The sequence below is a fragment of the Macrotis lagotis genome, chromosome 3 (genome assembly GCF_037893015.1).
Source record: "Macrotis lagotis isolate mMagLag1 chromosome 3, bilby.v1.9.chrom.fasta, whole genome shotgun sequence".
NCBI classification, from domain to species: domain Eukaryota; kingdom Metazoa; phylum Chordata; class Mammalia; order Peramelemorphia; family Peramelidae; genus Macrotis; species Macrotis lagotis.
Window position 1 is genome coordinate 282,418,374 of NC_133660.1, and position 11,518 is coordinate 282,429,891.

Genomic DNA, 11,518 nt, shown 5'->3' on the forward strand with positions numbered 1-11,518 from the left:
GGGGGCGGGGCGGCCTCGGGGCGGGAGCTTCCCAGAGGCCCCGGGAGCCGCCCCGGGGGGGGGGGCAGGAGGCCCGGCTGGGGGGGCGGGGCCGGAGCGCGGCAGGCGCGCGCCCTCATTGGCCGGCTCCCCGGCCAGTCAGCTGGCCGCTCCCGCCGGCGGCGGCGCGCATTGGCCGGCGGCGGGCGGCGCGGGCCGTGGTTGGCTCGGCTCGGCGCGGCTCCCGGGCGCCGGGGGCCGGGGGCCGGGCCCGGCCGGCGGAGCGCAGCAGCGCGGCGGCGGCAGCGGCGGCGGCGGGCGGCCCCCGGGGCGGCGGCGCGGCGCTGGGCCATGGGCGGCGTGTGGGCCGCGGGCGGGGGCGGCCGGCGGGGCCCGCGGCTGCCGCTGCTGCTGACGGCGCTGTGGGCGGCCGCCGTGGCGCTGGAGCTGGCCTACGTGCTGCTGCGCGGGCCGGGGCTGCCGGCCGCCGGGCCCCTGGCGCGGGCGCTGCACCTGCTGCTGGCCGCCTTCCAGCTGCTCAACGTGCTGGGCAACGCGGCCCTCTTCCTGCTCCGGGACCCGGGCATCGGCGGCGTGCTGCTGGCGGGCCGGGCGCTGGGCCGCGGCTGGGAGTGAGTGCGCCTGCGCGCCCCGGGCCGGGCAGGGGGGGCCCCGAGCTGCCCCGGCCTCAGCTTCCCGGGGGTGAGGTGGCACCGCTGTGTGCCCGCTCCCCGGAAGCCGCCGCCTAGCCCGGAGGCCGCGGAGGGTCTCAGCGCGAGCCCGAGAGACCCCCGAGGAGAGGGCGCCCCTCGGCCCCGGGCCCCCTTGTCCCCCGGCCGCGGTGGGCTCTCAGGGGACCCCAGGGCCATCCAGTCGCGGAGAGGCCGCGGGGTGGGCTCCCGAGGGGGGCGCGTGGGCCCGGGACAGAAGCCGCGGGGGCCCCTCTCCCTCGGTCGGCCCGGGCCGTCTTCGGGTCGCCGCTGGACCGGGCTCCTTGAGGGCAGGGCTGGCACACGCGTCCCGTGGGGGGGGGGGGCTGCCGGCTCGCCCCGGGCCAGCCCCGAAGCGCAGGCCACCCACAGGTTCCGATGGAGGAAGGCAAGGCCAAGTGAGGGGGTGCGGCGCCGCAGCGAGCCACCGGGAAAGCGGGGAGCATTCGGGCGCAATCTGCATCCGAGCTGGCCCGGGGTCTTGGACTGCTTAGTGAAGGGGGGCTTGTGCATGTGCCCGAGAGGAGAGAGGAGAGGTGCTCCGTGTCCCCCTTGAGGAAGGGCATCGATAGGCTGGCAGGTATCCAGAGGAGGGCGATGGGCGCGATGGAGGAGGCTGAGGTCCACGTGGCGCTTATGCACGGACCCCCGGCCAGGACCGGAGCCACTGGAGGCCCCGATGGGCAGACACATCCCGGTGATCCCTGGTCAGGGTTTGGGGGGCAGGCAGTCCATCACAGAGCTCCCTTCCTATCAAGCCTGGCTCCAGCCGGCCCAACGGATGAGGCGCGGAGAGGAGTGTGGGCCGAGTTCCTCCAGTGAACATGTGGGGCACGGGCGTGGCACAGGTGGGATGATGCTTCACCATCCCAGGAAGGGGAGCTGCCACCATCTTACTTTGCTTCTGTTTTCTCTGCCAAGGAGAAGAGCTGCACACCAGGAAGGACTGAGCGACAGTGACCACTGCCCCAGAGAAGGCAGGCCATGGCAGAGCTCCTCACAGCTCTCCAGGAACCACGTTTCCAGATCCCGAGAGCGTGGCTGGGCACGGTGGCCGAGCCACAGGCTCCACAATCTTGGATGCAGGGTCAGAGGTGGAGGAGGCCTTGGGTGGACCCCCCTTGTTTTATTGAGGAGGAAGCTGAAGATCAGCAGTTCCTGGGAGAGTCTCAAAGGGTCATTCGAGGGGTGCTTGGCAGATGATCAGAAAAGGAAGGAGCGACGAGGCATCCTCAAGGACAGGTCGACAGGTCATGCCACCTGACCCCACACCTCTTTGGCGGTTAGATGAGGAAGCCGTGGAACAAGTCCATCCATCACATCAAAGAGGCAGATGAGGGACATGAGGCACCTCGTGCTCGTGGCGAAGGGAGCATGGGACATGATGGCTCATTGTCCCTTTGGAAGGAGGTCTCTGGTGGAGTGCCCCCCTGAGGCTCTGGGCCAGGCCAGGGCTATTTAACGTTATTATTGGTGATGGATAAAGGTGAAGAGGGCTCGTCACTGTGACCCACACCTGAGAGGAACACCCCAGCAGCCCAGTGAAGATCTTGGCAACACTATGGCCTCGGGTCACATCCCCCTTCTGCTGCTCTGAAGCCTTGGGGCTTGTCAAGTCTCACCTGGGGTCCCAAGGCCAAGACGGGGCTACAAGCAGGGTTAGCCCTCTGAATTTGGAAAGGGTCAGAGGTTCTATGTGCATCACAGTCGGGAAAGCCTGCGCCCCATGACTCGGGATGCTTTAGGGTGGGTGAGAGATCTCTGAAGAATGGGGGTAGGAGGAGCAGGGGCTGCTCTGCCCTCATCCAACTACCAGCAGACAATGAGCTTGGTTTTGGAGGGCATCAGTGGGAGAGTGCCCTGAGGAGGGCTGGGGCATGGAGTCTATGGGAGGGAGGGTTAGAGAGCAGAGCCCAGACAGTGAGGACTCTCCAGGAGCTCCTCCTCTGTACCAGGCTTGGGAGTGCAAACAGGCAGAAGTGACCCGTCCTCAAGGCACTTAGATTCAGTTGGGCGCAGACAGAAGCTGAGGCTGCACAGCAGTCCTGCCGGGGGCTCCTTGGGTCCAGATGGACTGGAGGCTACTGACGTCCCTTTTATGTGGCCCCATAGTTCTGCTATCCTGGCCTTGACCAGTCTGGGCCCCGTGGGTGTGGGTGACCAGCCTGGGTGCTGCATCTTGTCAGAGAGTCATTGGGCAGGGTATGAGAAGGGGGGTACAAAAGCATTTGCTCCCACTCATCCACCCACTGACCTTGGTTCTCTAGAGGCCCCGGGAGGAGCTGGAGAGAGTCGGTCCTGGATGGGGCTGGCAGGATGAGCCAGAGGAACAGAGGGGTGCTTGGTGCAGCTCCCCACTGGGAGTTCTCCCTCCTAGAGAAGGGCTTTGTACATTTCAGAGTCCCCAGGAATGGACGTGCTTCCGAGGGCCTCCAAGGGTGGATGTGGGGCCGGAGCTCCAGCCTGCCTTCTTCTCCCTTGCAGCTACTGCTACCAGTGCCAGAGCCAGGTGCCCCCACGCAGCAGGCACTGCCCTGCCTGCAGGGTCTGCATCCTCCGGAGGGACCACCACTGCCTGCTGCTGGGGCGCTGCGTGGGCTTCAGTAACTACCGGCCTTTCCTGTGCCTGCTGTTCCACGGAGCGGGCATCCTGCTGCACATCACAGCTCTCCTGGGCCCGGCCCTGGGCGCCCTCCTGCGTACCCACTCTCAACTGCACGGCATCGTGCTACTGCTACTGCCCTGGCTGATGCTGCTCACGGGTGAGGGGGCTGGGGGGGACTGTTGTGGGGGCAGACAATGGGGGGTCTCTCCCAGCTGCCCCGTCGGCCTCACCCTGCTGTTTGTGCCCTTCAGGTGGCGTGACCCTGGCACAGTTTGCCCTGGCCTTCATAGCAGACACATGTGTGGCCGGCGCCCTGCTCTGTGGGGCCGGCCTGCTCTTCCATGGTATGCTGCTCTTGCGGGGCCAGACCACGCGGGAATGGGCCCATGGCCAGCGCCTCTATGACCTGGGCCCCTGGCGCAACCTGCAGGCTGCCTTGGGCTCCCGCTGGGCCCTCGTGTGGCTCTGGCCCTTCCTGTCCTCTCCACTGCCTGGGGATGGGGTCACTTTCCAAACCGCTGCTGACTGAGGAGCACTGGGGGGGCCCAGACTGGACTGACAGAGCCGGGGGGCTGGGTCCCAGGTTTGGGATCACATTCTCCAGTGCCCCATCCCTGCCCCATCCAGCCCATGCGCCCCAGGAAGTTGTCTTCATTGGCAGCTTGCCTCCACCCCAGCTCCCCAAGGCTTTGACCAGGGTGGGACTGTTGGGTCCTACCACAATAAAGTCTTGACGTGGTTTGGGGTTTGGTTATTTCCCGTGGCCGCCCTTGATAGAACGTCACAGGCCCAGAGGGGTCAGGTGGGAGAGCCAGCCATCGAAGCTGGGGGCTGCTACTACGAGGTGTTGGGCAGCGGCAGAGATGAGGCTCCTGGGGAGGGGTGCTGCTTGGCATGGTAGGCCTAGTGTTGGGGAATACGAGGGGCTGGGGGCCACTGGGCTGAGCCATAGATCTGGCTCTTGTTGCCTCTGGAGCAGGGCCTTTGTTCTAGTGTTGTCCAAGAGGAGATGGGCTTAGGGGCCACATGATTCCCAGGGGTCTGTCCAGTGGCAGTACCCCCTACTTGTTACTGATGAGGAAGACACACAGGGAGGGGCTGGGGGGACCCCAAGCAAACCTTGGGGCTGAGCAGAGGATATAGGGCCCTCACCCTGCCCAGGAGACCAGGGCTGGCCCCAGGCAGGCATCCTGCCACAAGGTCCAGCCACTGTACCCATTTACAACTTCTCTGCCAGCCCAGGTGGGCTTCCCCCACAGGTCTGGAAAGGGTCCAAGGGGCTTTGCAAGCTTGGATGTGGAGAGGCAGGGAAGTTGGGGGAAGACCTGGGCCTGTCTCTCTGCCTCTGTGGGGTGGGGGCCTCCAGGATGAACTGCCCTATGGAGAAAGGGCCTCCCCTCGGGTCCCCTGGCTGGGGGGTGGTGGTGCAGGCTGGCCCTCCGCCCTCACTGCCTCCTTCATAAAGCTTTCTTTACCCAGCCTTCACAAAACACATGCACATTTCTGGTGCCACAGCACCAAGCTTTATTGGATTGGTATCTGGCTGCCTAGGCCACCTAGGAAAGCTGCGTTTCTAGAGAGGGGCCTGGCTCTGCTCTGCAGGTGTCACCCTGTCTCCTGGCTCCTGCCCTTTCTCCCCCAGGACCCTTGCCTTCTAGAAGACAAGAACAAGGCTGGGCCCAGAGGAGACAGGAGGCTTCCGAAGCCAACCCCTGGTGGAAGGGGGTGCGGGTCTCAGTGCTCCTGGAAGCCCACAGAGCATCACCTGGGATGATGGGCTGGGGGCCTCGACTCCTGAGAGAGGAAGAGGCCAGGCCTTGGGAGATGGAAGCAGAAGATGCCAGCTGAGCCCCAGGGAGGAGCTGCCTCACCTGCTGCCTCCATGGTAAGGACGCTGAGCTGGCGCTTGCTCCTGGCCAGCCCTGGGCTCAGGCAGCCACCAGGCCCTCACTCACAGGCATGTTTATGTGGGCGCTCAGGAGTGGGGCACTCTGGCCCTCGCGAAGCACCAGCACCTGGGGGGAGGCAAGGCAGAGTTGGAGTGAGTCTCCCCTTCCTGGCCCCACCCAATCCCCATGCCCCAAGGTCCCCAGCCTGGCTTGGGGTGACCCACCTTGATGATGTCTGAGATGCCTTTATCACTGAGACACTTCACAAATGTCTCCATGGGGTAGCTGAGGCCTGGCACCAACATGGGGACCTGTGGAATGGAGGAAAGTTAAGGTTTGGGGGGGGCATCCCATTCATATTGCACTTGGAGACTCCCAGAAGCAGGAGAAAAAGGAGCATGAGGTGGAGGCCTCTGGTGGGCTTTGGGGAGTAGAGGAACCATTGTCCAGAGACTCATGGGCCCCTGGGAGAAAGCCACCCCAGACCTGGAGAAGGGCTCCCACCTTGAAGAAGGCCTGAGGCAGGGCATAGAGGGACTCGTTGTACAGGAAAGAGACCAGCAGGCCTATGGCAGGGCGGGCAGCAGATGTGTTCTGGAGATGAAGGGTCAGCCTGAAGGTGGGCCCCAAGCCCTGGACCTGTGGCAGGCAGAGGCTCTTATGACTGCGCCACCCAGAGCCACCCCAGGAAGCTCCCGACACACCGGCCTCCACCCTGCCTGAAGACATTCAGGCCTGGACAGGACCCCGTTGGCTCCCGGGGCCGCTCTCCAGCAGGGATGTCTTTCTGGAGCTGAATCTTTGTGACCCCTCCCTTTCCTCCCTCCGATCCCAGACCTCAACTCCTCTTCTCAGCCGGCTCTCCATCCACCGTGCCCGTCCAGCCTCTGCTACCCCAGGGCTTGCCAGCTCCCTGCCAGGACGCCTAAAGACTCCTTGTGGGAGAACATGGGATTTCCAGGCCCTCCCTCCCCCAAAGCTGGTCCACTCCCAGAACTGCAGGGGCTTGCCCAGGGCCACCCTGCCAGAACGGGCTAGAGGTGGTGGTGCTGAGGTCCATGCCACTGCACTGGACCACTTCCAGTGGACTGAAAATGTCGTCCTCACCCTATTCTGCCAGCTGATCTTCATGCCCTAGAAAGGCGGGCGGGGTTCAGAGAGGGTCCTGAACCATCCTGACTGTTGCTTGAGGCCCTCGGCTTCCTTAGCCTTAACCTTCTCTGAGCCATCGTGAGTGGCTGCCACCAGCCTCGGTGGATGGACTGCAGGAGCCGTCCTGGTGAGCGCCCTGGGCCTCAGGTAGCGGAGTCTTTTCCTGGCAGGGGAGCCTCAGAGGGCGGGGCCCTGACCGCTTCCCCACCCATGCTCACCACAGCGTGCAGTTTGAGGGGTTCCCGGAGGCTGGGGGACACAGGGTTCAGGCTGGACTCCAGAGCCTGGACATAGGCTCGAGCGGCTCGCAGCCGGAGCAGGTAGAGGTCCATCTGGAAGGCTCGGTGCATAGCTGCAGGTGGGCACGAGGGGGCAGATTGGCATCAAGATAACCCAGTCTGCAGTTCAGGGGGATTCTGGGAGGAGAGTCAATGGGACCCAGAGGGTGGCAGAACCAGGACATCTTCCAGACAGCAGAACACGGGCAAAAGGCGAAAAGGGGAGGGGGTGGGAGAAGACCGACAGGAGGGGGCCCAGACTGCTCCCCAAAGCCTGGACTGCAGGAACGGAGAGAAGAGGTGGGGCCTCGACCCTCACCGGTGCCAGCCTCTCGCTCCCGCAAAGTCTGGTCCACATAGAGTCTGGTCTTTCGAGGAATGTTGAGTCTCAGGGCTTGGGCCGGAGGGGGCCCTACCTCTCCAGCCCCTTCCCCAAATACGGCCGTTCGCTTCAGAATCTTGATGACCAGGCCACCACCTAGTGGAGAGGGAAAGTGCCAGTGACCTTCCCCCCACCCCAGATCTGAGGCTCAGAACCGCACCCCACATCCTCTCCCGGCCAGGTCCATCCCCGGGTCACACTGTCCCTCTGACCTCGAGTTGTCATGATGAGGGTGTTATCTTCCCGTCCGTAGCGGCCAAAGCAGAGGCTGGTCACTGCATCCTGGGGGAAGACAAGGAGGACAGTGGAGACAGGAGTAGGAGAGACAGCAGCTATGAGATGGGAGGAGAAAAGCAGGTTGGGGGCAAGAGCAAAAGGGGCCCCCATGCCCCAAGGACGTACAGGGGTACGGATGATGTTGAGAAGGGCCTTATCTCGGTAAATGCGCGTCTCCCCGTTGGCCAGTCCGGCCATGACGGCCTGCAGACCCCGGGACCGCTGTTCCAGGAGACTCATCGTCAGAATGGGGGCAGGCATGGGCACTGTCCATAGCTTCTTCCCCTGCGGGTGAGCAAAGGAGTCAAAAAGGGATGAGGAGGCGGCTTGGCAGGGCTTTGACTCAGCTGCGGAAGGAGGATGTTTGGGGGGGGCACCTTGTGGGTGAAGCTGTGGAGCATGTCCTGGGTGCTGCCCACCACGAGCGTCTTGTGGATCCGGACGAGCCCCACAGGCTGGGCACTCAGCTCGATACAGTACTTGGGGCGCTTGGAGTCCCTGTGGAACACTGGACATGAGACCCAGCCTCTGTGTGTCTGCCTCTTCTCCAGCCCTCGCTCTCAGCCTCCCTCCTGCCCCCCTTGGCCCCACCTAGCACCAGAGCCAGTTTCTAGGCCCTGATGTTCCCCAGTGACCCCAGACCCTGGCACCTTCTGAGGATGTAGATGTTACCATCCCGGCAGGCAGCTGTCAGCCAGAATTCCACATCAAACTGTCCCGACACCTCCAGAAACACAGGGACACTGGGCAGGTTCATCTGGACGGAGAGGCACCAAGGTCTGGCTGGGACCCCGGGCTGCCAGCTCCTCCCCACTCGGGCCCTCCCAGGCAGGGTGGCCAGCTGACCTTGGCCAGAATGGTGAAGGCCTCCGGATCCAGCACCAGGAGCTCACGGTTCTCGGTCCCCAGCACCAGGCAGGACACGGCATCCTCGTCGGCCAGGTTCTTCTTCAGGGTGGTCATGGTCGTGATGACTGACTGGTGGCCAACGAGCCATCGGGTATGAGCCCAGAGCCGGGCAGGGTAGGTCGGGAGATGGGGAAGGAGTGGGGGGGGGCGTCTATACCTGTCGCTTGATGGGCTGGCTCTTGTGCTGAGCAACAAAGTCTTCCATCTCTCTCAGCTCCAGGTGCAGGAACCTGAATAACAACTACCTCTGGGATCCCGGGGCCTGCTGAGGCCATGCCTGCCCTGGCCTCCTCCCCCAGGGCAGGACCAGGGCCAGGCAGAGAGCCCCCAGCAGGGCAAGCTCTCCTGGATTCTGGGGGTTGGTCACCCCCCCCGGGGGGGGCCTTGCTTTGCATCTCTGATAAACCACAGAGGTCTCTAGAACAACCTTCTAGAGCCCACCGAGGCAAGGGCATTACCGTATGTGTGTGTGTGTTGGGCAGGGGAGGGCCTGGGCCCCAGGTCTCTCTCATATGTCAGTGTGTCCCCCTACTCTACCCTCCCCCATACTCCCAGATCATCTGGGCTCCTGGCATCTCCTCTCACTAGATGCTGAGCTCCAAGCAGGGCCCGGACAGCCCGCCTCCATGAAACAGGGATTCCTGCTTGGTCAAGATGGCCCTGATATCCAAGAGGAGCCCAGGGCTCTGCACACAGTAGGAGCTTTGTTGTTGGCTCTGCAGGGGCCTCACCTGAGGGACTGCGTGGACAGAGGCACCTCAGCCTTCTCCCTGGAAGGAGAGGATGCTCTGGTCATGTGGGCGGAAGGCCAGGGGCCAGGGAGAAAGGCAAGGACCAGGCTAAGGCCTCTCACCTGATCCCCTCCAGCATCTCCTTCAGGGTCAAAGGGTCGATCCGGTCCTGGGCCACAGGGGAGAAGACTAGAGCTTGGGGCTGACCTCTCAGCAGAGGACCACCGCTCACAGGTCCCACAATGCAGCCCCCCAAACCATGGCCCTGCCCTCCTCCTCTGCAACCTTCTTCTGCCCATGGCCCTTCTCATAAAGTATTCACTTTCCTCCAGATGCATTCCTGAGGTCTCCACTCTAGCACTGGGCTAAAGGCTAGGGTCCGAGGGACACGACCTGGCCCCTGCCCTGCCCCCTCCCAACAGCTAGGCTGCCAGGAAAGGTGGGCTGTGTGAGAGGAGAATCCAGGCAAAGACCTGGCCTTGGTCCATGAGAAGCTGAGGACTGTGACAGGGGGTGGAGGAAGCCTCTGGTTTTAGAGCAGACCCTGAGGACGGTATAGTCTGTCCTCTGACAAAGAGGGAGCGCATGTGCGCACACACACACACACACACACACACGCATGTGCACACACACAAAACCTCTTCATCTCTATCTCCCTCTTTGTCTCTGTCTCCCCCCCCATCTCTGTCTCCCTCATACAAAGGCTGGGATCCCCTTCCTCCCTCCAGCTTCCTAATTTTCCTCTCTTCATTTCTTTCTGGACTGTTCTCTGGGCCCTTCTACTGCCGGCACCCCTGCTCTGCCTGTTCCCCCTTTCCCCCCACCTCCTTGGCTTGGTTCCACAGATCCTGCTCCAGGGGGTTGGGAGGAAGGGCAGGCAAGCTGAATTTGAAGTAGGGCCGAAGGTTCTTGTAGACGTAGACACAGGGGCCGGAGGCCAATGCCAGTGCCCGGGTCCGAGGCTCATGGGGTTCCATGAGAAAAGCGGCGGCAGCAGATGGCAGGGCGGGCAGTGGGCTCTCGGTCATCACCGATGGTCCCTTGAGCACCTTTAGTCGTGGCTGCCGACCAGTGGGACCCAGGTCCCCCACTACCAGCTATGAGAAGAGGGTCAATAAAGGGGCTTTCCACTGCCTCCTAAGGGTGCTTCCTGCTGCCTGGCAGCTGAAGCCTCTGCCCTGGTATGGGGGCTGCAGCTCAGGGATGGGCACTGGCTGACGTCTCTGCTTCCTTAGCACAGAGCTTAATACATTTCCTTTTGGTTCACTCAGGTCCCTTTGAGACTTTGCGGGGACCCCTGGGCTTTGGGGGGCAGGGGGGACCTGAATTTTCTGCCTTCAAGGGAGGGACCTCTGGCTCTCAGCTGGGAATCCCTGGAGCACAACAGCTGGTTTGGGTCAAAGTCAGAAGCTGGGGGGTGGGGGTCTCTCGATTCACTGATCTTACTTTGTATCCCTGCAGGGGCGGAAGGCAAAGGTTCTACATTTTTTTTTTTTTGTTTTGTTTTGTTCTTGCAAGGCAAATGGGGTTAAGCGGCTGGCCCAAGGCCACACAGCTCGGTCATTATGAAGTGTCTGAGGCTGCATTTGAACCCAGGTCCTCCTGACGCCAGGGCCGGTGCTCTATCCACTGTGCCACCTAGCTGCCCTTCAATGGTTCTAAATGTGGCGGGCCAAGGTTGCCCCGCTGCCAGCTGAGGAGCCTAGACTTTCTAGCGGGGCTGTAGGTGGTCCAGCGCAGGCCCGGGACCCTGGTGCCCCTGCAGTTTCTGCAGCTTATTCAGGGTCTTCAAGGAGCCCTGGGCTAAGCCCGCACCTGGCAGCTGCCCCCATTCCGCTGTCACATGCCAGGGGCCGCTCACCTTGTACTCGCCATCCCCACTGAGATCCGCGAGAGCTAGAAAACACGGAGTGGCTGGTGAGCAGGGGAGGAGCCTGCAGGGCCGAGCCCCAGAGCCAAGCTGGGTGCCCATCTGCCCGGGCTGCCGGGGCTGGCACCCGGGCACGGGGAGACTCACCGAGGCAGGCAGAGAAAGTGTGGATGTTAGCCATGGGGTCATAGTGGGCGTCCAGCCACTTGGCACTGGCTTCAGTACTAGACAGGAAGGACGGAAAGGGCGCTGGTGGAGGGGGCGGGGGGACCCCGAAGAGACGGGGGGGGGCAGGGAAAGGGGTTGGGGCGCGAAGGTGCGGCGCTTCCTTCGGGCCGGGGTCCCCAGGGGTGCGTGGCGCGGCCCAGAGCGGCCTGTTGCGGGGGCCCCTCCCCACCCGTCCCGCGGAGGCTCCGGGGCCACCCCGGGGCGGGTCACCTGTCGCCGCGGCCCGCCGAGTCCCCGCCGGCCGCCATGTTAGCCGCCATGGTCGCCGTCGCCCCGACAACGAGCGCCCTCCCGCGCTCCCGCCCCGCGGCCCGGAGCAGCGCCCCGAGGTTCCGGCCACCGAGGTTCCGGCGGCGCGGGGGCCTCACTGCGCAGGCGCGGGGGCCTCAGGCCCGCCCCCCGCCGCCCGGGCCGCGCCCCGGTTCTCCGCGGGCCCGCCGCCCCCAGGCTCTGCCCCGCCCCGCGCCCCGCGCCCCCCGCGCCCCGCGCCCCGCGCCCCCCGCGCCCCC

At 64.0% G+C, this 11,518-nt stretch overlaps 2 protein-coding genes across 2 annotated transcripts; one reads left to right on the forward strand and one right to left on the reverse strand.

Moving 5' to 3' along the window:
* Nucleotides 1-330: 330 nt before the first annotated feature.
* On the forward strand, nucleotides 331-4,033 carry ZDHHC24 (zDHHC palmitoyltransferase 24). Its single transcript, XM_074231003.1, has 3 exons — nucleotides 331-611; nucleotides 3,174-3,451; nucleotides 3,546-4,033. Exons 1-3 carry the CDS (start codon nucleotides 331-333, stop codon nucleotides 3,821-3,823), a joined length of 837 nt encoding a protein of 278 aa, XP_074087104.1. The 3' UTR covers nucleotides 3,824-4,033.
* A 757-nt stretch (nucleotides 4,034-4,790) lies between these two features.
* Nucleotides 4,791-11,388, reverse strand: BBS1 (Bardet-Biedl syndrome 1). The gene is made up of 17 exons (XM_074230996.1): nucleotides 11,220-11,388; nucleotides 10,929-11,005; nucleotides 10,773-10,807; nucleotides 9,736-10,008; nucleotides 9,034-9,080; nucleotides 8,912-8,950; nucleotides 8,338-8,410; nucleotides 8,118-8,249; nucleotides 7,922-8,028; nucleotides 7,649-7,769; nucleotides 7,398-7,556; nucleotides 7,208-7,277; nucleotides 6,933-7,091; nucleotides 6,554-6,687; nucleotides 5,688-5,822; nucleotides 5,408-5,494; nucleotides 4,791-5,309 (listed from the first exon to the last, which is right to left on the reverse strand). The coding sequence occupies exons 1-17, from the start codon at nucleotides 11,267-11,269 to the stop codon at nucleotides 5,223-5,225; spliced, it is 1,785 nt and encodes a 594-aa protein (XP_074087097.1). The 5' UTR covers nucleotides 11,270-11,388; the 3' UTR covers nucleotides 4,791-5,222.
* Nucleotides 11,389-11,518: the final 130 nt, after the last annotated feature.

What these genes read in the sequence shown, in the direction of transcription:
- ZDHHC24 (XM_074231003.1), top strand. Translation starts at nt 331, where the DNA reads ATGGGCGGCGTGTGGGCCGCGGGCGGGGGCGGCCGGCGGGGCCCGCGG. An exon ending in GCGCTGGGCCGCGGCTGGGA is followed by an intron (nt 612 to 3,173) that starts GTGAGTGCGCCT and finishes TCTCCCTTGCAG; the next exon opens with CTACTGCTACCAGTGCCAGA. An exon ending in CTGGCTGATGCTGCTCACGG is followed by an intron (nt 3,452 to 3,545) that starts GTGAGGGGGCTG and finishes TGTGCCCTTCAG; the next exon opens with GTGGCGTGACCCTGGCACAG.
- BBS1 (XM_074230996.1), bottom strand. Translation starts at nt 11,269, where the DNA reads ATGGCGGCTAACATGGCGGCCGGCGGGGACTCGGCGGGCCGCGGCGAC. An exon ending in GCCAGCCCATCAAGCGACAG is followed by an intron (nt 8,250 to 8,337) that starts GTATAGACGCCC and finishes GTTGGCCACCAG; the next exon opens with TCAGTCATCACGACCATGAC. An exon ending in GCATCTCAGACATCATCAAG is followed by an intron (nt 5,310 to 5,407) that starts GTGGGTCACCCC and finishes GCCTCCCCCCAG; the next exon opens with GTGCTGGTGCTTCGCGAGGG.